The sequence below is a fragment of the Myripristis murdjan genome, chromosome 3, assembly GCF_902150065.1.
Source record: "Myripristis murdjan chromosome 3, fMyrMur1.1, whole genome shotgun sequence".
Lineage (NCBI taxonomy): Eukaryota > Metazoa > Chordata > Actinopteri > Holocentriformes > Holocentridae > Myripristis > Myripristis murdjan.
The window spans coordinates 14,614,461-14,635,407 of NC_043982.1; the positions used below are offsets into that span (position 1 = coordinate 14,614,461).

General features: G+C 40.4%; 1 protein-coding gene across 3 annotated transcripts in view; it reads left to right on the forward strand.

The window, feature by feature from the left end:
* Positions 1-299: 299 nt before the first annotated feature.
* Positions 300-20,947, forward strand: part of lmo7b (LIM domain 7b) — a 31,238-nt gene continuing 10,590 nt past the window's right edge. For 2 of the 3 annotated variants that reach the window (XM_030045626.1, XM_030045640.1), the window contains exons 1-18: positions 300-406; positions 585-677; positions 3,544-3,614; positions 5,494-5,563; positions 5,974-6,080; positions 7,521-7,551; positions 8,897-9,010; positions 9,115-9,280; positions 10,343-10,496; positions 13,916-13,975; positions 14,875-15,040; positions 16,357-16,505; positions 16,712-16,895; positions 17,100-17,711; positions 18,839-19,180; positions 19,461-19,575; positions 20,315-20,476; positions 20,653-20,816. In XM_030045626.1, coding sequence (XP_029901486.1) covers positions 609-677; positions 3,544-3,614; positions 5,494-5,563; positions 5,974-6,080; positions 7,521-7,551; positions 8,897-9,010; positions 9,115-9,280; positions 10,343-10,496; positions 13,916-13,975; positions 14,875-15,040; positions 16,357-16,505; positions 16,712-16,895; positions 17,100-17,711; positions 18,839-19,180; positions 19,461-19,575; positions 20,315-20,476; positions 20,653-20,816 — 2,736 coding nt within the window. In that variant the 5' untranslated portion in view covers positions 300-406; positions 585-608. The remainder of the gene's footprint in view (positions 407-584; positions 678-3,543; positions 3,615-5,493; positions 5,564-5,973; positions 6,081-7,520; positions 7,552-8,896; positions 9,011-9,114; positions 9,281-10,342; positions 10,497-13,915; positions 13,976-14,874; positions 15,041-16,356; positions 16,506-16,711; positions 16,896-17,099; positions 17,712-18,838; positions 19,181-19,460; positions 19,576-20,314; positions 20,477-20,652; positions 20,817-20,947) is intronic. The other variant, XM_030045634.1, reaches the window with a different exon arrangement.

Below are 20,947 nucleotides of genomic sequence, written 5' to 3' on the forward strand. Positions count from 1 at the left end.
TAAGATTAAAATATAATGTTAAAATAATGGCTCATATGCTTTTTGTATGGTAACAAGCTCTAGTGAAATTATACTACTCCTTATTTCGTGGAGGACCCCCATGGATGGCCCTTATGGACCGCTGGAGGTCCTCGGACTCTATTTTGAAAACCCCTGTTACCGACTGTCTGTTCATACATCAGGCCACTAGAGGGTCACATCCACATTGCTTCCCTCGGTCTCACTTTGCCACAAACTTTGCTTATGTCAATGGTGGCTGACTAGATAGGCTGAGTAGGCGGAGACTCTCCCTTCAAAACTGCCCAATAAACGAGACTTTTCAATAATGTACAGCCGGTGGTAAAGATGTTGATACTTTAGTGCTGAACGGATGCCAATTAGCGGAGATCTGCGGTGATCCAGACAGGTGAACGAACCAAAAAAATGGTCTTTTAAATTGTATAGTTTTGTTTGTTTTTTAAAGTAATTTTAAATGAATTTTATTACGCTGATAGTGAGGGGGTGCTTGAGCGCTCTTTAAAATAAACCAATAGGACAAACATGATAAACATTAGAAACTCAAACACCTTTCTCCCTTCTATCAGACTTGTGCTTTTGACGAGATTGAGATGGAGTGGCGCCAGCAGAGTACTATCAGCTGTGCAGACGCCTTCAACGAGGCTCAGCGCTGGATGGAGGTATGTTTCACGGCCACCCCTCTTTACTTTGCACATGCTCCGTCTGCAGACTCAGACTATCCATGTGTGCACGGACAATATTTGGCCATTCAACCTTTTAGGAGACAGGAAATTCGTTTATGTAGAGTCAGTGTGCGGGCATAGTCATTTCAGCCCAACATCCTCGCCTGTTGTCTTCCCCGTCTTTTTCAGGGCATTTCTATCCACAAAGTTATGCCATCCACTTATACCATGAAGAGTAACACTCAAGCCTCCTCTCTCTAAACTCCAACTGGGCCACAGTTACAGCTTCATCTTTGATATCTTAATGCAAATAAACTTTGATAAGCCACAATGAGGGTTTGCTTTGCCTCCTTAAACAGGAAAGTGCTATGTTAGAATGTTGTATGGTCAGTGTCCAGATTTGCATAGACATAATTTGACTGCAGGGCTGATACAGTGTCAGAAGTGAATGCAGCCTATGTAGAGGATGAGAGGGCATATACATGGGTGCACAGTGCACACAGCATGAGTCAGCAACACTCAGTGTCCACTCTGTTAGGCACACCTTTACATACTAATACAATCCAATACAACTGTTGTACCTGAAAGTTTACTTTTATGGTGTTTTTAATGCTCAGGGTTTCTTTTTGTCACAGAAATAGAGGTGTTCATTCGATTCTATGTGTGGCATTGAGCTCATAGTTACTGGTGCTGTTGTACTGGACTGCATTTTATTGAGAGCTGTTTCTAATATTCTGTCCCCCTCATGTAAACAAATAGGGAGGACAAAAAATTAGAAACCCCTCTCAGCTGTTGCATTGAACTGCACTGGATTGTGCAGGTGGACCTGATAAAGTGGCCACTGAATGTATTTCTAGTTTCTGTCCAGTCCAGAAGTTTGGTGGCTAACATTTACTCATCTGAGCATGTGATTTTTTTTTTTTTGTTTGTTTGTTTTTTTTTTTTTTTTTGTGCTTGATGTTTTTTTTTTTTTTTTTTTTTTAAAGAGCTGCATTCAGGAAAGAATGCACTCCTCTTTCTAAAAACCTTTCAATTTTGTCTCAGTTTAGCAGTATATTTTTGTCCCTTTGGTATAGTCAATACTTGCTCAGTGCACACCATTGCTCTCGACAGTGTAATGAATGGTTAAATTGGAAAGGCTCATGATGTAGGTGCGATTTGGGTTGGAGACTGTGAGAAATGAGAGGATCTGGAATTGGTGAAATAATTTTTCAAGGTTGTGTAGTCTACTGTGTCCATGCTCTGTGCCCTCTCTGTAGCCTCCAAATTGTAAACTGTAGTCACAATCAATGAACACAACTTGTAGAATGTGGACACTGGATGCTGACAAAGTCTAAATGGGCCCATTATTGTTAATTGTGTCTAAGTGGATAGTTATGAGGGGCTGCCCAACACTTTCTTGGCAATGAGCCCATGCCAATTTTACCACTCAGTTATTCTCTGCATTGACAGATAAGAGAGACGAAGCCAAGGATGGATAAGCAGTGATGAAGGGTGTATTGTGGAAGATAGGAGCAAGGCATGCTGGCTTTTGAGGGAATTGGCATCATAAATCCACCACCAGTACTTTCAAATATTCAGGAGTTTCAGAAACCTTATTATTTCTATTCATTTTTAAGGCCTGGTTTGTAAACTCAGTGTATCGCCTCTTGAGCCAAACGGTCCTGGTCAATTTTTGCCCTGACTGGGATTTATGTGCATCACCTTTTTGCTGTTTTTGTTGGTTTTTGTTTAATTTGTAAATTAGTGCTCTGGTGATGTTTGTCTTATGTCTTTTAACAGATACAGTGAGGAATAAGATTAACATCTGCACCCAGTTAACAAACTTGAGGGTGCTGCATGCATTGTTTTGGAGGAATAAAACCTTAAACAAACCTGTTCAGCAAAGTTTTTGTAGTCGTTCGAAATTCAAAAATTTTCTAAACAAGAGTGATGGTCATTCTCAGTTCAATAATGCTTAACTTGGTACTGTTTATTATTATTTTATATTTCTGTGCAGGAAACTGCTTGTTTGCATGTGTTATCTGTTTCCCAGCACTTCTGTCTACATTCTAGGATCACATCAATATTGTAAACGCACTCTGTCTTTGACCCTTGTACTCTTTGCCTTATACTTTTTATTGTATCAGACATCTCTGAAACTCACCATTCCAAATGTTGCAAGCCAGGGAACTTTAGAAATGTAAATTACACGTTTAACCATATGGTTGAGATCTGTGGAATTGGAGGCTTTTTTTTATTGAAAAGACCAATTAAAATTTGGTGTTGTACAATGAAAAAGTATCTTCACCAGATGATTGTGTTGTGTTAATTCGGCTCAGTGTTTTCTGCATGGTCCCACAGGGAAGCATCCATTCCATGCCTGATGCCCAGTTCTAGGAAAAAAATTGTGATTGTGGATTCCTGGGGGGACTAATTAGTGAGAAGAATAGCCTTTTGGGGCCCTCTGTTAGTTATGGAGCCGAACCTTAATTACCCCATTTTTATGTCCTCATTACAAGGCCCTTTGCCTTGTTCTTGCTCCTGTCACATGCAAAATTGTTCACATTGTTGTGTATTCTGAATTTGTTTTAGCCAAAAACAGCTTTTGCACGTCAGTGGGCCTCCCTGTCTAAATGCATTGTTTTATGGGTCAGTGTTTTACTTGGTTCTTTTGCACAGCAGTTTGAGGTATTTAGACTAAATCTAAATAGATCCTACTGTAGCTCGATAGCTTGATATGTTTTTGTTGGTTAAATCAGCTCATTGCAAAAAGTGGGAAAACACTGTTGTCGTGGAGCTCTGATCTCATTCTCCTTCAGTTACAAATCCAATTGTTTCATTGAAAAGGGATAAACTATTGATAATATTTATGTTCTCTTAGGAGGTGACTGGAAAATCATTCGGTAGCAAAGATTTCCGTGCAGCTCTGGAGAATGGAGTCCTGCTTTGCGAGTGAGTAATGCTGCCTCCAATAGAGTTTGATAGACCGGGTGTGGTGCATCACTTCCACTGTGTGTGTAGGTGGGTGGTGGGTCAGGAGGGTGAGAGGGGGTCCACAAAATGATTTTTATGGAATTCAGTTCCACAAAACAGGTTTAATTCCGATCAAACTAAGTCACCATGGAAACGTATCCTGTGACACAAACCAAGTTAGGTTAACTCGCTGGCTTGGCCTCAGTTGTGGTTTCACCAGCTGTGCAATTTATCAGTGTGCTGCTGTCTCCATAGCTCTGCCTTGGCAGTCTTGTTATGTCTATACTATTCCACTAGCTTTAAGTAAATACAGAAGAAAGATCATGTAATTCTGTTGATGCATCATAACTTCACATAGGCTACAGTTTTTCTGAGTACACTTAAAATGTAGCGCCCAGACACCTCGGATATCATCTCTTGCTACTAAATATGCTCTATAAGTACATTTCTCACTAAAGTATAAGTAGCCCAGTAGAAATTATCATTACTTGCAATTAAAGTAGACCTCAGACTGGTACATTGTGGACCAGGTCTGGTATAACTGTCAAAGCAGGAAGTGAAAATTCAAAACTTGTGGACCATTATAGGGTATTTGGCTTCACTAGTCTTTACTGTCTTTACATAATTTATTGACAAAATAAGATTTTAAAAAGCTGGTTTTGCATTATGATGTACAACAATTTGGGCATTTTCACCATCTGTTTTCATTATTTTTTAACTGAAGTGCCTCATGAATACAGTTTCAGGAATGAACCTGACACCAACAAGCAATTTAAACATTTTATTAAAACTTCACATTTCCCATAGCAGATGGCATAGGCTTAATTAGTATAGAACAAGTGTTGGTCATTATGATTCCCATGATTAGTACAGTTCAGCTTGATACTTTCTTAAGTTCAATAATTTAGAGCTCCCATTTCTCTCATTTACATTTATTTTATTTTTGAATATCATCTCCAGTTGCCTCAGTTTACCTCAGTATGTGTCTTTTCCTATAAATGTTTAATTCATTTTCTGTAATATAAGGGATAGGCAGTTCATTTAGGACTAGTGCTCTCCACCTTCATCAGCACCAATTTAAGCCCTCAATTCAGCTGCAATCCCATCTGACAATCCCACTGTCCCACTTCAGATAGTTTGAATATCATGTTCACCATGCTTTATGTAGGAATATGGTTGCAGATTTAATGTTGATTATCTTACCCTGACTTTCTAAATACAGTGTCATCCATTCTTGTGCAAATGAGTCTTCATCCTGTACTAAAACAGAATATGGTCTTCAAAGGGTCTTCAAAGTCTTTTGGGCAGGGGCAGAAGAGCCACTGTCTCACCATGCACTAAACATAAAATGTGTAACGAAACTTATATCCTATCAACCTTTTAAGCACTTTACAATGGATTCTGCAATATCTTACACAGCTTTCCCTGTCTTTATTAGTGGTGATAGTTTTGACTTTTTTAATTATAGAATTTGATTATTCTTTGGCTATGAACACAGGACTACTTGAAGTCTCTCTTCTCTATTGTGAAGTGATGTGTTCCACATTTTCAGTCTTAAGCTGTCAGTGTGCATTTGTCATGACTGTTTAAAGCTATCTTCAATTTGACTAATTGCATTTTAGCTTAAAGTTGGCTTAGTGGACTGCTTTATCCTGGATTGATTTGTTAGGTAAACTTAAGTCAGGCCTTTCAAAGTAAACACCGTATCTTTTTTTTTTTTTTTTCTCAGTTTCTTTTGTGGAATGGGCTCCTGGTGATGTAACACACCTTAGGTCTTCTCTCAACAAACAAATGGAGCCTTATCAGTGAATATATGTATTCTGAGGACTGTTTGTTTACTTGTTGTTTTTATTTTTAGCCTTATCAACCAGTTGAAACCTGGCATTATCAAAAGACTGAACAGGCTTTCTACTCCCATTGCAGGGCTGGTGAGTTTTGGACTACCCATCTCTTGAGTTTCAAATGTATTTTTGCTGTAAGGTTTCTTGTGGGACAGGGGCCGAGGTTGCATGCAAGTGTATTGTGAGAAGGCACCTGCCAGCCAGGAAGTGAGACACATTGTGTGGCTTCCTGTCAGCGTTGCTGGGCAACATCATACTGTTGCTATAATTTGGCTTATCCTAAAACTAAAGTGAAACTGATATTCAGAGAGAAATGGTGTCCATCTATACATTTGACTGTAAGAATACTTTTATTTAGTATCTCATCTTTTAAATTCTCTGCATTATTTGCTCCCTAACCACCTTCCTTTAACTTTTCCCTTTTGCTTAGCATTGCCTTTCTTCTTCCTTCCAACCCCTGTCTTTCATCTTCACGAATATTTGTGATTTTGCTCCAGGATAATGTGAACGTGTTCCTGAAAGCCTGTGGAAAACTTGGACTGAATGAGTCACAGCTGTTTCACCCAGGGGACCTACAGGACCTGTCCACTCGTGTAACACTCAGGTATAATTGTCTTTAAGAAGCAGTATTTTGGCAGGTGTGTGTGTATGTGTGTGTACGCATGTGCGAACATCCAAACCTGCATGCTCAGGGTGTCCGGTGGATTAATCGAAGATAGGAACTCATACTTATATAAGAAATGCCCATCTTTTCTCTCTTGGCAGATACAATAAATGGAAAATTTTAGACTTAAATATCTAAACCATTTGATTTTTGACAAGTATATACATCAGCTGTGTATAGTATGACAGCATGAGCTTTATTGTAACATTATAAAGAATGTATGGGCATCTAGAAACAGTGGGACCCAGAGTAGTGCTAGTTTTCTCTCCTGTCATGTAGTTACATTTCATTCTAGATATAGCATTAGATGACAAGAATCAAAACCAGCAGTGCGGTTTGTCACAAGTACCCAGATTGAAAACCACTGCTCTAGAATAGATCATGTGATGTATTTTTTTCATTCCTCTACCCTGAGCGCGGTTTTGTTTGTGCTGTACACTGTACATGCATTGCAGTGTGGATACTGTACTTTGCCCATGGCAAAACTCTCATCTGTGACACTAAAATATTGTTTAAAATGCTACATCTGACTTAATAAGATATTTATACAATGTTTCCTGTGCTGAAAAGCTTTGTGCATTGTGTGCAGAATAATTTTGGCCAAAAGAGGCTTATGTGCCTTACATCTCCTTATGTATCTGTCAGCAGTGAGGGCACAGGGATTTCCAGCTGGTTTCCAGCAGGGCTAACATGCCAAATGGCGACAAAATTGTTAATGGAACTTTTATCATTAAATTATATTTCAGTTTGGGGCGCCCTGGTGGCTCACTGTGCGAAGTGTGCACCACATACTACTGAGGTTAACTTAGCTGCAGTGGCTCCTTTGAATCCAGCTCTGGCTCTGCCCTGTCTTTCCTGGCTCTCTCCACTGTGACTGTGCCTACATCATTATTTCACAGCATGTGATTTCAAATTGCACATAGTTCCAAAGTTGAAATGCTTGAAAAAGTTCAGAAATCTCTGTGATGGTAGCTCTGATGTAATAATTCATAACATGGGGTTGTGGCTCTTAACCGCAGATGGCTTTAAAAAAAACAGGGAGCGTGCTCATGACTTCATAACTGATTTGTTTTTATTCTGGTTTCTCTGAGCTCAGACATATTAAATTACCCCTGTGTCGTGCCAGACAAGCTGCTGGTTCATGCCAGCTGATGACCTGGCCTGTGTAAACTCTAATCGGTAGCTCATAGCTGGACATTGCAAATGAGAAGGTTTTGACATATTGCTGTAGTTTTATTTCTTTATGGCTCTGTATCTCTGAGCAGCTGAGATACTGCTAGTCTGAACTGGATCCTTGTTACAAGTGATGTCACTGTATATACAATCATGAGTATCACTTTTCTTTGCATGAAGTCATTCATATCTCTCCTGTTACTTTAGGCGTGAAGAAAGCAGTAGGAGACTGAAAAATGTAAGTAGTGTATTTAAACTTGCTAATGTCATTTAGAGAATTACATTTTAGAATATTTTAATACACTAATGTACTCATTTGTAGTATTTCTATGTAATGCAGAGTAGTGGTAGTTTCCCTGTCCAGTTGATAGTATATTTCTGTTTTCTTTTCCTTGGTTGTCTCTAATGTTATGACACTGGTTGCTTGCAATGTGGGTGACGTAGGAATTGAGACATTCTAAAGGCAGACAGATGTATCTTGTAAATTGTAATGCAATTTGTCTAATTTTACAGAATTGATCTTGTCATTGCAAAACTAGGCACTGTAATTTCATCTCAGCCAAGGAAGGAGCCTAATAAGAATTGTCTCTTCACATTTCCATGGCTGTGACTTGCAAAGAATGTTTCTTATGCTGAAATGTCACTCTTTTACACTAACACCTTGCATATGACAGTCTTTCTGGTTGTTATAAAGTCATTAAGACTGCCCTTTTGGAAAAGTATTTAAAATCCTTGGTCTGTCATTTTCCCTGATTTAAGCCCATTTCTGCTGAAAAATGTGAGTTTTTACCAATAAAAGTTTTTTTTTTTTTTTTTTTTTTTTTCCCCCAACATCCATCAGCAGCTGAAGGTCCTTTTTTAAATGGGTTAAAATACAAACTTAACTGAAGCCTTTTTCTATAGCATTCTGAAGGGAATTGGTGCCTTAATATGGTAATTGGCCAGACATGAGGGAAAACCAAGATCATTTTAAGTTGAGATGGCACAAATAGGCTTAAATAGCCAGCAGTTGACTGTATGTCTTCTTTAATAAAGCTTTGATGAAAATTGGTTATTGTTAGCTCATAGTGTACCCGTACATACACTGGTGTTGCAGGCTAAAAGATATCTGCAAATAACCACCATTAAGTTATGATAGGCATGTTTAAAATGACCCTTATGCATAGACTGAAAGAACTCTTAATTCCTAATCCCTCTATTCTGTTATTGCTTTAGACTGAGCATGTCCTTATTCAGGGCAGGTGTAAGTCATTTCTGAGGAAATATGAAAGTGGCATCACCTTACCTCAGCAGTTCAGTACATGAATAGCATGTGCAGCATAGATGCTTTACTGGTGTGTAGCAGGCACTGGTTCTCTAGAATAATCATGGAAATCCCACTTTTTGTGTTTATATACGTTTTCACTTACAGTACAAAGGGGTATTGCAAGTACAGAGTAAGGAAAACGGAATAAATGTCTAAAAGATTATAACTATTGTGGGTTGCCAGTGTGGGGTATTCAACACACTTTTAATGTATATAAACATGTGCAGCAGTGGGTTTTTTTAATAACCTAATTTCTTTTTGTTGGTCTCTTATCCAGGTTTTGATCACAATCTACTGGTTGGGTCGAAAGGCTCAACTAGACCCCTTCTACAGTGGCCCTCAGCTTAACTTCAAAGCCTTTGAAGGGCTTTTGGGGTTAGCCTTGTCTAAGGTAGACTGCGTCTCCATGCTTCATACATGAGTGTGTTCTTTTTTTTTTTTTTTTTTTTTTGTCCCCACCTGCATTAACCCTGTCTCTCTGCCCTCTGCACCCAGGCTCTAGACGATGGCAGCAGTGTGTCTGTGAAAGACAGCAGATACAGAGAGTATTGTTATCCAGAGAGAGAGGAGTTACGGCGCATGAGGCCAGGCTACAGGAGAGAGAACTCTGCGGACAGCATCGAATCCCTGGACTGGCGTGCCCGTCGTACCGGCAGTGAATGTAAATTTCCTTTGCATTCTCCATCCTTTCTGCACAGTCTATGAATTGTGTACATCAGAGCCTGCAACTTTCTTAAAGGGCTGCCAGATTCTTGTCGAATGCTGTTATAGATTATTGCTGTGGTGTTTCTGCTCTGTTTCCCAGAGATCACCTGGTAATCAGTGTGCTCAGTTCCACAATGTGACTTTCTTTGGAGTTTCTGTCGGTACCGCAGCTCTTTGTTGAGCAACGGTGGCTGTCACTGCTCACACTAAGTGTTTTCTTTTTTCTGTTTTATTCCAAACAAAACACTGTCGCTGTTCCTAGTAACATTCAAAAGGAAGCGGCTCGCACTCACTTAAGTTATTTCTTAAACTAATTATAAATTTACCCCGGGGAGTCAGGCATGTTTATCACAGTCACATGTGCTAACACACCATCTTGTGTATATTAAATGGTAATGTAAAATATGTCACTTTCTGTATGCCAGAGGATTTTTTCCTTTGAAAGACTTAGATGCTATCATATCTTCAGAACAGCATATGTAGAAGCTTTTCTGAACTGAGTATAGGTTGAATCACTCTAGTTTTGCATCAGGTGGCAATAAGCAGTAGCAAAACAAATGTCTAAATGAAAATATATTGGGATATTACATTATTTTCCATTTTATTGGCAGTCCTGTGATGCATGTTGAACTTAACTTCATTTTATGCACAACAGTCTGAATGTCTGTGATTCCCTCATCTGGCTATTTCACTTCTATGCAACCTCATTATGCTTGTGCTCAGTACACGTCAGTGATAGATTCTGGCAAGTTCCACACAGTGGTGATAAAGTGCATGTGGTTGGAGGGAGTGCAGCGCCTGTTGCAATGCTCCCTAAAGGCTGGGACGTGTGAAGGTTTATCATCTGTTCTCTCTTGATTTTGAGGTTTTTACTTCCCTTTTAAAAGCATAAAGTATTCTCTTTTGGTGTGAAGTTTTTTTTTTTTTTCTTCGCTTTTATTGCTGCGTTCATTTCCCACCTCTGCTTGCATTGCTCACTTCTCATGTGTCTCCCTATTTATGTCTGTGTGGTGTACAGGTTGTGGGAGTGACGCAGAAGCAGAGCAGGGCTTCAGGATGGAGGCCACGCAGCCCGCAGCCCAGCAAAACAAAGCCCATGTCCCACCACCACTCCTACGGAGACGACAAGGGTGGGAAAAGAACGGAAGGGACTGTCCCAGTTCCCTCACCAGGTACTGCTCACATGAGAACTACACAGACACCCAACATGCAGCTACTAACTCACTTATCTTCTCTGTAGCTGACTTATCATTGACTTGCATGGCATCTGAAATTCTGTTTTACATTTTGTTTTGCATGTCCTGAACTTTGGTTTTCTTGCAGTATTTTCTTTTACATTTTTTATTTTATTTATTTCAGGTTTGGATTTTTACTTAAAAAATAATAATAAATTTGTATAGCACTTTTGTTAGTGCTCAAAGACATTTTACAATCACATGGAATAAACAATACTACTACTTAGCATTAAAACTATGGTGTGGAACTTAAGCAAATAAGTAAGTGTTTATGTTTAATGGAACAGTGGCAGAATCTCGTAAACTATAGCTATTGCTACTTGTCATAATATGTGGAAATCAATACTACAGTAAAATGACATTCAGGTTCTCTATTCATCACTACATATCAGTGGCTTCTAACCTCACTGTCATGGTATGTGTTGTTCTCAGCTGAAACTCATTATTGAGCAAATCTACCATGGTGAAGTCAGTTTGGAACCACAGTTCTTTCAGTCTTTTTTTTTTACATTTTTTTTTTAACAGTTTATCCTTGTCTATCCTTATCTTTTCCTGTAGCCTTTCAGACTAAAGGCTAACATTCATGCACACAGCCAATACACAAACGCTGCTCCTGGTCCCCATACATGGAAATCTATTAAAAATAGATTTCTGTCAATCTACTACTGAAAGAAAAAAAAAATTCCAATGGCACTATCCTTTTTAAACCCGGGTTCTGTGATTTGATTAACAAAACAATTATTTGGTAGAACTGAGGTAGCAGCTTGTTATCACTCTGTGTTAACACTTGTGTTTATTTGTAATAAAATGAAAACGTTACGTTTCAGAGTCAAAAGAATACCATGAGTCCGATGCATAATTGATGTCTGCAGTACATAATGTTTTAAGTTGTTTAGAAGAAATTGTCAACTTGTTGCTTGACTGGTTCTGGTGCTGGTTAGTGAAGACCAACAGGACCTAGTATGTATCACCTTTTTTTTTTACTGAGAAGAGCTGTCTCCAGGTAACCTCTTCTCACCTTTGTAACTGTGAGTGGACCCAGACCTGATGGCAGATCACCTGATGGCAGATCACTTGAGTCCCACGTCTTGTTTACCATCCCTCTGTAGGATGAATACTGTGAAACCCCAACCCCTCCCTAAGAAGTGGGTTAGGATATATACTTTTTCAGGTGGATTTTTATCACTCCCAGCTCAGATAAGTGCCCCTTTTAAGACAAAAACATTATTCAGACATTGGAAATGACAATAGACAACGTTTGATATAGCTGGCTGTCTCGGGCTGTCTTGATAGTGAACTTCCTTGTCATCCACCTAACAAGCAGTTCAGCATTGGGCTGAGCAAACAACTCTATACCTGTAGGTGCTGTGCCTGGCTCTGCTAACTTACACACACTACACTTGGAAATCGTGAAGCCCAGAATGCTTAATTTTTCAGTTAGAATTCTGCCTCTTATATGATTTGACAAGCTTGTGAAGTAACATACTTAATGATGGTGATAATATTTTATTCAAAAGTTGTGCATACATGATGCAACACCACATGCCCTGAATAAACATCGGCATGATTACTGTATACCACTCTTTGCAGCAGCAATGTAGGTGCTCCCTTCACCCTTGAACCACACCCTGCCTCGTCACCCCTTGAGCAAGCCATTGATAAAGAGCTTTTTCTGCGAGCTCAGAGTGAGGAAGACTCTGAAGATGATAATACTGAGGCAGACCCTGTCTTAGATGACTTATATGTCAGGAGAGTACAGCTGGCCCTTCACCAGACCTCCACCAACCCCAACTATGACTGCTTCTTGCCTCGATACTGGACACCTGAGGAGGAGATTCGTGTCCGCAGGATCTACCTAGGCTCCCAGAAGAGACCCTGGTACCGTAATATGCAAAACTTAAGGTCTGTCATTTGTTGAGATCAGTAGTCCTCAGTGCTAAGAATGAATGTGTTAAAGCAATTGTGCCTCACTTAATACAAAGCAAAGCTGAAAGGCAGTGTTATACTCACTCATGCTTCAAGTGTGTGTTTCTGCACAATTTTTGTTTGCGTTGCTTCAGGATGGCAATTATTCTTGGAAACATTAAATGGCCAAAAGTAGCAGAGAGCAGCAGCACATGGCTGACTTTGTAATCTGTAGTCTACTGCTGTCTACTTGGATGCAATTTAATAATAAATCCTAAATATTTAGGCTATGGCTTTAGACACCAGTTTACTGATGAGCTTAACCACACCAGCAAGCTAGTTTTAAGTAGAGGATATAATCCATAAAAGCTGAAACTGCTCAACCTTTATACTATATACTTTATAGCTATGCATTGTCTTTACAATGTTGGAATTAAAGGCAACTCTTCTACATACATTTCAATCCATTGTTGTTCTTTACTCATTTGATTCACTTTTCTTCCTTTCTTATTTCTTTTGCTGTAGCCGTAAAGCTTTAGGTTCTGAGGATGAGTTTGATTTTGAGATTTCCTGGCTTGTGACATCTGCTGCGCGAAACATCTCTCCTATATCTCAAGAGTATCAACACCATCTCTGAGAGTCCCCCCTCTGACCTTGGACATGCGCTCCATTCCTCACCACCCAAAACACAACACGTGTGCACATGCACATATACCTCCTACGCAAGCCCTCTGGCACTCCACTTTTCCACTGTTTGCACAGACACCCTTCATACACTATCATCACATGCTGCTCTTTATTTGCAGGTCTATCTCACGCTTCAGTGAACTACATAACGTTGGTTAAGATATGCAAATTTTTGCTGTGTTTATGAAATGGGTTTTTTATAAAATAATCAGTCAAGTGTACTTTGCCTTTGAATTTCTACTGTTTATGATTAAAGTTTATCAGAAACATTTGTTCCTAAGTACGGCTTGCTGTGTTATCTGGCATTTACTCGGGCACCTTTTCATGGAGTAGTTATGATGTGATCACTTTTTGGTGTTGACAGTGTCATGCTGAGTCATGAGTCACTTTAAATGATGGTCAAACAAATGACTCGTGGTGTATCTGGCTTTAATGTTGGAAAAACAGACTATGTAATAGTGGCAATAAAGTATTGTACATCATGTGGTTTGTCTGCATTACATGCACTTTTTTTTATTTTTGCTAAAAGAGGGACATTACAGTAGTGGCGGTGAAGCAAAGTATGCTAAAGTACATTAAGTATATATCCTTCTAATAATCTGCCTGTTTTAATATTAATATAATTTTTAGTGTAGCCTGTTTTTTTATGCCTGATCTTCATCACTTGTTTCAGTGATGTGAGTTAAGTGGTTTAAACCAGCGCCTTATGTGTAGCTTTATATTGACCTTCATCAGTCTTTGTGTCTGTTTCTTTGGTTCTGTAGAGAATGTCAAATCCAGGCCAGACCTGGGAGACCACCTCAGGTCAACCCTGGCTGGATTTGGTAAGTCCTTGAGCGAAATGCAGGTTTTTTGACTCCTCAAAATCAACTTTTCTCTATATCAAAGCAAAAGCAAGAACCTTTCTTTGTCAAAACAGCCCTGAGAAGGTGTTGAGCAAACGTTGTCCATCCAAAGAATCTGAAAAAGATGTTTGAGACAACTCTCTGAGCCTGTCTGCTTTGTTTTGCTTTGTCTTTGTTTGCTTTTGTCGCCGTGTTTAGCTTATCTACACAGAAAATAAGTCGCACACATCCTTTGCCTAATCATGAAGATACTTGGCATAGCTGTTGTTAATTCTCTGCTGAGCTGAGACTTGGCAGTTAAAACATGACAAACTGCAGCATCAATTGTAATCACAGTCTCGCTGCCTTCTCTCAAATGATGTCATTGTTGTGATGCAGCACCTAGCTGCCAAATGCCTCTGAGTAATTTGAATGTCAAGTTTGACGTTCTCTGTCGCCTAGAGCAATATTGTTTGTTACACGTCGTGGCTGCTGTGCTATCCAAATGAGAACACCCACAGCCATTTGTATTGGTCAGGCACTTCACTTGCCTGCTGCTCTCACTTGGTGAAGGGTTTTGTTGCTTAAATATAAAATGTGCTGTGTTGTGGCTGCCATGCTGTGGCTTACCATATGCTCAACACATTTTGGCATGCACCTTTTGTTTTGAAGCTGGCATAGAGTACATACTGTGCAATGTAACATGGTGTGTTTGTGCATGCGTGTGTGCTGCGTTGGGAAGCTGCTGCTGGTTCATCGTGTTTGTAATGCTGCTGCTTGCTCAGAAGGTGATGCTGTCAAGCCATATAAAACTGCATTTTCCCCCACTGTGTGTTTTTTGATCGGTATTCCATGTGGTATAACATTAGATCTGTTGACTTTCTGCCTGCCTGAACCAGGAGCAAATCAATGAGTGACATCCCGATGGTATATCCTGTGCATAAAGTTCCTGATGGGAATATGTTTGATGCGGGCCAACACATTGATGAGGCGAGGGAGTGGAAACAGGAACACCTGCAGAGGAGCACCACCGGAGTCAAGGAGGGCGAAGCTAAATGGCAGGATGTAAGTTAAGCAAAATCAATTCAAGAACAAGTAATTGCTTTCAGAGTGTACCTGTTGAAATAAAATGACTCAATGCTGCTTGATGCTCAATGAGCCTTGGAATATATTCAAAAGCGTGGGAAGGAGTGTGAGATGGGTGCCAACCACTGGCAGTGTGTGTGTGTGTGTGTGTGTCTACAAAAGTTTGGACAATAGATTTTACCACAGGGTATGTCACAAAATAGGATTAGCAAATTAGATAAGCTTAAGTGTTCTGAAATAAGCCATCACCAACATGCATAACAACAGCATATGTCTTAATCCTGATACGCATGTTTTGTTTTCACAGATTCAAACCAGTATCACTGGCATAGATAAACAATCATCTTTTTTTCACAGTTATCTGGCTGACTGTCTAATCCTGCTTTGTGAAATACCCATCAGGTGTCTCTAATCCTCTCAAGCCAGTTCGGGATTCACTGGGGGTGAGGAGGTGGCTGTCATTGCCGTGCATTCAGCCAGCACACAACATGATCTTCCCTCATAAGTCTTGTTCTGTCATTTTATTAGATGTTATGGGGTAGGAAGACGAATGATATTTAACAACCAACAGCTTGGAGTCTGGACAAGCTGCTAACTTTACCTGGTGTCTTGCATCATCCAGCTGAACTTTTTCTGGTTATGTCTGTCTCCTGCTTAAACTGAGAAATTGACAAACTGAACATTGATTGTTCAGCTCAGTTCAGACAACTTTATTTAAATACATTAAATACACTGTGATCATGAGGATACACTCAGAAACCATTCTGTTACAAAATTAGCTAAGAATAGAACATGTGAGAGAGCTCTTTTGGTTTTCTAAGGAGACTAACATTAACGATAGGTAATATATTGACATTTGGGCTGCACGATATAGTTGCTGTGATGCTGCTCAGCCACTTTTGGGTAGACAGCTGGTGTTTCATTTGACTTGCAGAGGCTTCTGAGTTGATCGTTTCTGTGGTCATTATTCAGCTGCAATTGTAACATTCGAAGATATAAAGTTCAACAAAATGGTATGAAAAATCTGATGTTTCTGTTGGGATTAGTTCAGGATTATTTTAGATTTCTGTATTGCTTGGTCGTTGTCTCTGATAAGCTGAACTCTAAACAGCAGCACCATGTAGTGCCTGTCAGACTAACTGATAACTCATCCCTGGCAGCACTACTCTAACCTTGGTCCTCTAACATGTTAGTGGACAGTTCCACAGCGTCCCCCTTGCTTGTTTACTTTATATTGATAATAACATGACCGTACATTCACATATTAGTGTTGCTGGCTTGTGTGTTTGTGTCAGGATTTGACAAAGTGGAAGATGCGTCGCAAGAGCACCAACTCTGACCTCCTTAGGAAGTTGCAAGAACGAGAGCATGCTGTTAAGCAGATAACCAATGGGGCTGTAACTGGCCTCAAGGAGAATGGAACACATGGTGGGCTGCCACAAAGGTACGCTCATACTACATATGGGATGTAAGACATAAACCATATTCTCTCAAACCTGTGTCCAACAACTGCTAACCTAAGTTGATAACCTGTTGAGAATTCTGCTGTAAACTGATATAATGTGACACACCATCCCCCTCCTATCTTTCTCTATCTCTCTCTCCCTCTGTTGCATTGTCTCCTCTTTCCTTACATGCTGAATTCTCCAGAGACCCGCAGTCACTAAGCAGCCGAAACCCTGCCCCCACTTCTTCCTCTACCTGCCCTGCATCAAAATCATCTTGCTCTGATCTCCAACCCCGCACTCGAGCTCTCCTGGCTCGCAGCTATACCAGTGACGGCCTCTTCAGCCCCACGGCTCCATATAATACCCACAACCCAGCTCACGCTCAGGTAAGCTCACACTTCATTTAACAATGTTTACCTTAGTATAACTTCAAGAATTGTGATGAAAGATTCTCATGAAATGATAGCTGCAGCTGTGCATGATATGTATCATAAATGTTGTTTTGCTCAGTTTGTTACAAAGCAGACCTTTTATCAGTGGGGCACAGAAAAAGTGTTTACTTTAGCCATTGTCAATTTATTCATATTCAGGAACATCCCATCGCCACAATGCCTGGCTCAGATGTCACAGTCTTGGCAGAAGAGGCTTGGTCTGGCTCATTAGCCCCAGATGAAGTTACCACACCTTCTCTGGGCTACCCCTTCAGCTCTCAGACCCAAGCCAAGGTCCAGGGCAGCACAACTTCTCTCCAACCCACATCTGAATTGGCCCGGCCTGGAAATATTTTGAAAGACCAAATCACCTCTGGGGTCACAACAGAACTGCCAAATGACACCATAACAGCAACTTGTGCCAATGATTCAAGAGCAGCTGTCACAAATGGCCCCATCTCTGCTATGGACACTGGTTTTTGTCACATGGAAGTCTCCCCTATGGATCCCAAAGTTCCCATCTTTCACCAGACAACAGCTGATGCTCAGAGGTCCCAAGCAGAGGCCCAGCAGATGTCTGTGGAGGCCTCTGACCAGCAGGCCCCAGGCCTCTACAGGTATATCTCCAGAACTGGGTCATGGTCAGGCTCAGCCAGCCTTCCCCGAGGTTACCGGAGGTCTGAAGGTTCATCCCGTCTCTCTGCTGTCGTCACAGCCAGACCCTATGGGACCAAGCCATCCAGAGTGTCCTCACTACCCAGACTGTGCAATGTGAGTCCACTGGTTATGGCCACAGACATAACATAAATAGCACAAAATTAGTTTGGTTTCTTTTACATCAAAATCCCATTACTTTTGCTTTCTGGAACATGGCCTTTTAGTGGTTGCTGGCTTACCAGGAGGCATACATAAAACTTTTAACCAAAAATACATTACAGATTTTTGAATAATCTCACCCCTACTATCAAATAAAACCATAACAATGTTTCAGATGGTTATGGCAGTGGGATAAGGATAAGAAATCATAGAGATGGTTGTGAGTCATTCCTGGAAAATAGATTGCCCAGTTTCATGTTTGATGTTTAAAGTGGAAAGAGCTGCTACCTGCTGATTTTGTTTGAGGTAGCCTGCCTGGCATTGCCGGATTGTAGGGCAAAGGGAGGTGTGTCAGGACTTAGCCAGCCAAATAGGTTGAAGCTAGTTAATGTAATGCCTTGAAGTAGGACTTAAAAGAGCATTTCCTGTGCGTGTGTGTGTGTGTGTGTGTGTGTGTGTGTGTGTGTGTGTGTGTACTACATATGAGAGATCTTGCGTTACCTTTGTTTTCCCAGATCTCCTTTCCTATTAATAATGCAAATGCTGCTGCACCATTGTAACTAGTGTCAGCTCACTACAAGGTTAAAAAAAATTTGCTCACTTTCCTTGGATAGTCCCATATAGATATTCAACAGAAAGTCAGTTGATGTAAAAGTTAAATATCAACAAGATGTCAGGGGAATGTCAACAGCCATAAATTGTATTTCAACAACATACTGGCACATCTATTGACATTCTGTTGTTTGTGTTTTGTTGAATTTGAACAAACATGTAGGCCTAGTTGACATTATTGAAGGACCCCCACTGTGTTATTATGAAACCCACCAGAGTCATAGGCAATAAACCCAGAAATGGTTAAAGTTAGGGTTATGGTTGAGTGAGGACTTATATGTCAAGCCTGTTTTAGCAAGCAGACAAGATGCCAACAAATTTATGATGAGTCAGCGTCGGTATGTGTATCTTGCTCAAGAACTGTAATGGGATCCATAATAACGATTTACAGACATGTTGTTTAATTATGGTGTTTATATACTTGAATGCCTTCCCTCTGAGCACACATTTTCTTTTTTGTCGATTTCTAGGAGGATAACAATGCAAGCTCTCTGTTGAATAGTGAGCAAGATGGATCTCTGCAGCTGATCAGACCCACCCTCACCAGACAGGCTGCGACCTCCCAGATTATGGGTCAAGGCCAGGCTTCAGTCACACAGAACAGTGGTAACCAGGAAGCAAAGCAAAATGGTGAAGAACGGAGGGACGAAGGGAAACATGCAAGTTCATTCAGCCGTTTTTCCTGCCAGACAAGTAGCTATCGTTACCAACCATACGCTCAAACCCAGCCAGTAGCCCTGCTCACCAAGGGACAGTCCCACCACAGCAAAACCCCAACTCTGTCATCTAATTTAGCCATTGCTCCCCCAGAGGTTTGTTAATCTCTGTCATCCTCTCCAGTGAGCTCGATATGTACTTTCTATATATATTTTGATATATGTCTGTATCCATAAACAGTGCTGAAAATGTGTAATTCTGACTCTTAGAAATTAATACAATGGAACACAAGAGCATTTCATGTGTGTCCCACTTATCCTTTGCTTGACCACTGTAGCATGCCATCAGAGTCTCTGATTTCCATCAGGAAGCACAAGACATTGGATCACGCGGTGTCAGCTTTACCTGTGGGTGGTGTGTATGTGTGTTTCTCAGGTGCATCACAGTGACATGAGAGTGAGCCTTAGTCTTAAACCCAACAGCAGACCGGACTTTGGCTTCGAGACACATTGGGACTCTACTGGAGCAAGGGTCAAATTTGTTGAAATCGGTAAGACATCACTTTAACTCTAGGTTGCTGAAATTTTAATACATTTATATTACATATTTTTTATTGACATGGCATAGTATGGAGTTTAGATTTTTTTTTTTTTTTCTTGAAACTTTACACTCTGATAACTGGCCATTTTTACTGATGGGGATGACTGTATTAGTCGCCCTTTTATAAATAAATAATCTAGTGTCCTCTAAAAGGCAATCCTTTTTCAAAGTACAGGGAAATACTAAAGAAAAGTAAAGCCGGGCATTGAAATATAGACATGCTGGCAGTAGAGAGGAAGAAAAACAATTTCATCAAAGGTACAGATGTTAACAAGGCAGTTTATTGAGAGTCATGACAGCAGAAGACACAAAGTTCCTGCTGAAGTGAGCTGTAGAAAAGACCAAGGATTTATATTGGTGGTCGAATGAGAGAGGGGTAAAACTTGGTTTGAAAGTTGTCACTACTAGCACACATGTTTGCAGGGGGTCTGCTCTTTTAAGCTAATAGGAAAGGAAGTCAGTGCTTTTGGATTGCCCAAACAGATTAGAGTATATATACATGGACAGGGAAATGTAATTTACAGACAAAGTCCTGGCCCCTAACTTGTGATCTTAAACCTTAGTGTTCAGCTCTGCAGTTTAGTCCTCAACTTGTGTTAAACCATTCCTCGAGTTGGGCTTTTTTATCTTATGCCATCCTTACCCTCAGCTCCTTCATTCTTTCATGGTGCCTCTTCTTCTGTCTTCAGGCAGTCCAGCAGAACTTTGCCAGTTGTGTGTGGGTGATGAGATCGTTGCTGTTGATGGAATCGCGGTGGCACATATGAAGTACGACCAGTGGAGGAACACCATGACATCTGCCCTGCAAAATGGCAATCTTAACATGGACATTCGGCGCTATGGCAACAAGGGTAAGGGAATGAGAAAAGCCAAATGATGAGAGCTTGTCTATCTCCAAACTTCTTATGCACTCTTTGTCTCTGAATTATTAAACTCTAACATACTTCTGTGGTTACAAACGGTAAAGTCCTGTGAAAGCAGCAGTGTCATTTACCATGTGACCTCATTTCTGATGGCTGGTTACTAGACTGGAGCACCAGTGGTGGGAGTCATCACAACCAGCCATGTCAGAGCAGGAAGACCCTCAATCTGACTGCTACAGCACCCATACTAATAGGTCACCCTGGCAATGCTGCCTCTGCAGAAACCACAGTCGTGGAATCGTCCAAAATCAACGGACAGCCAGTCAATGTGAGCAACAACTCAATTTCCTCAACAATCACTTGTATTCAAAATATAGTACATGGAATCAAAATCTCTACCTGTGGCAGTGCAACTTAATAAAAGCTGCTGACTATATGAAGCATTGTGTTCTTTCACAG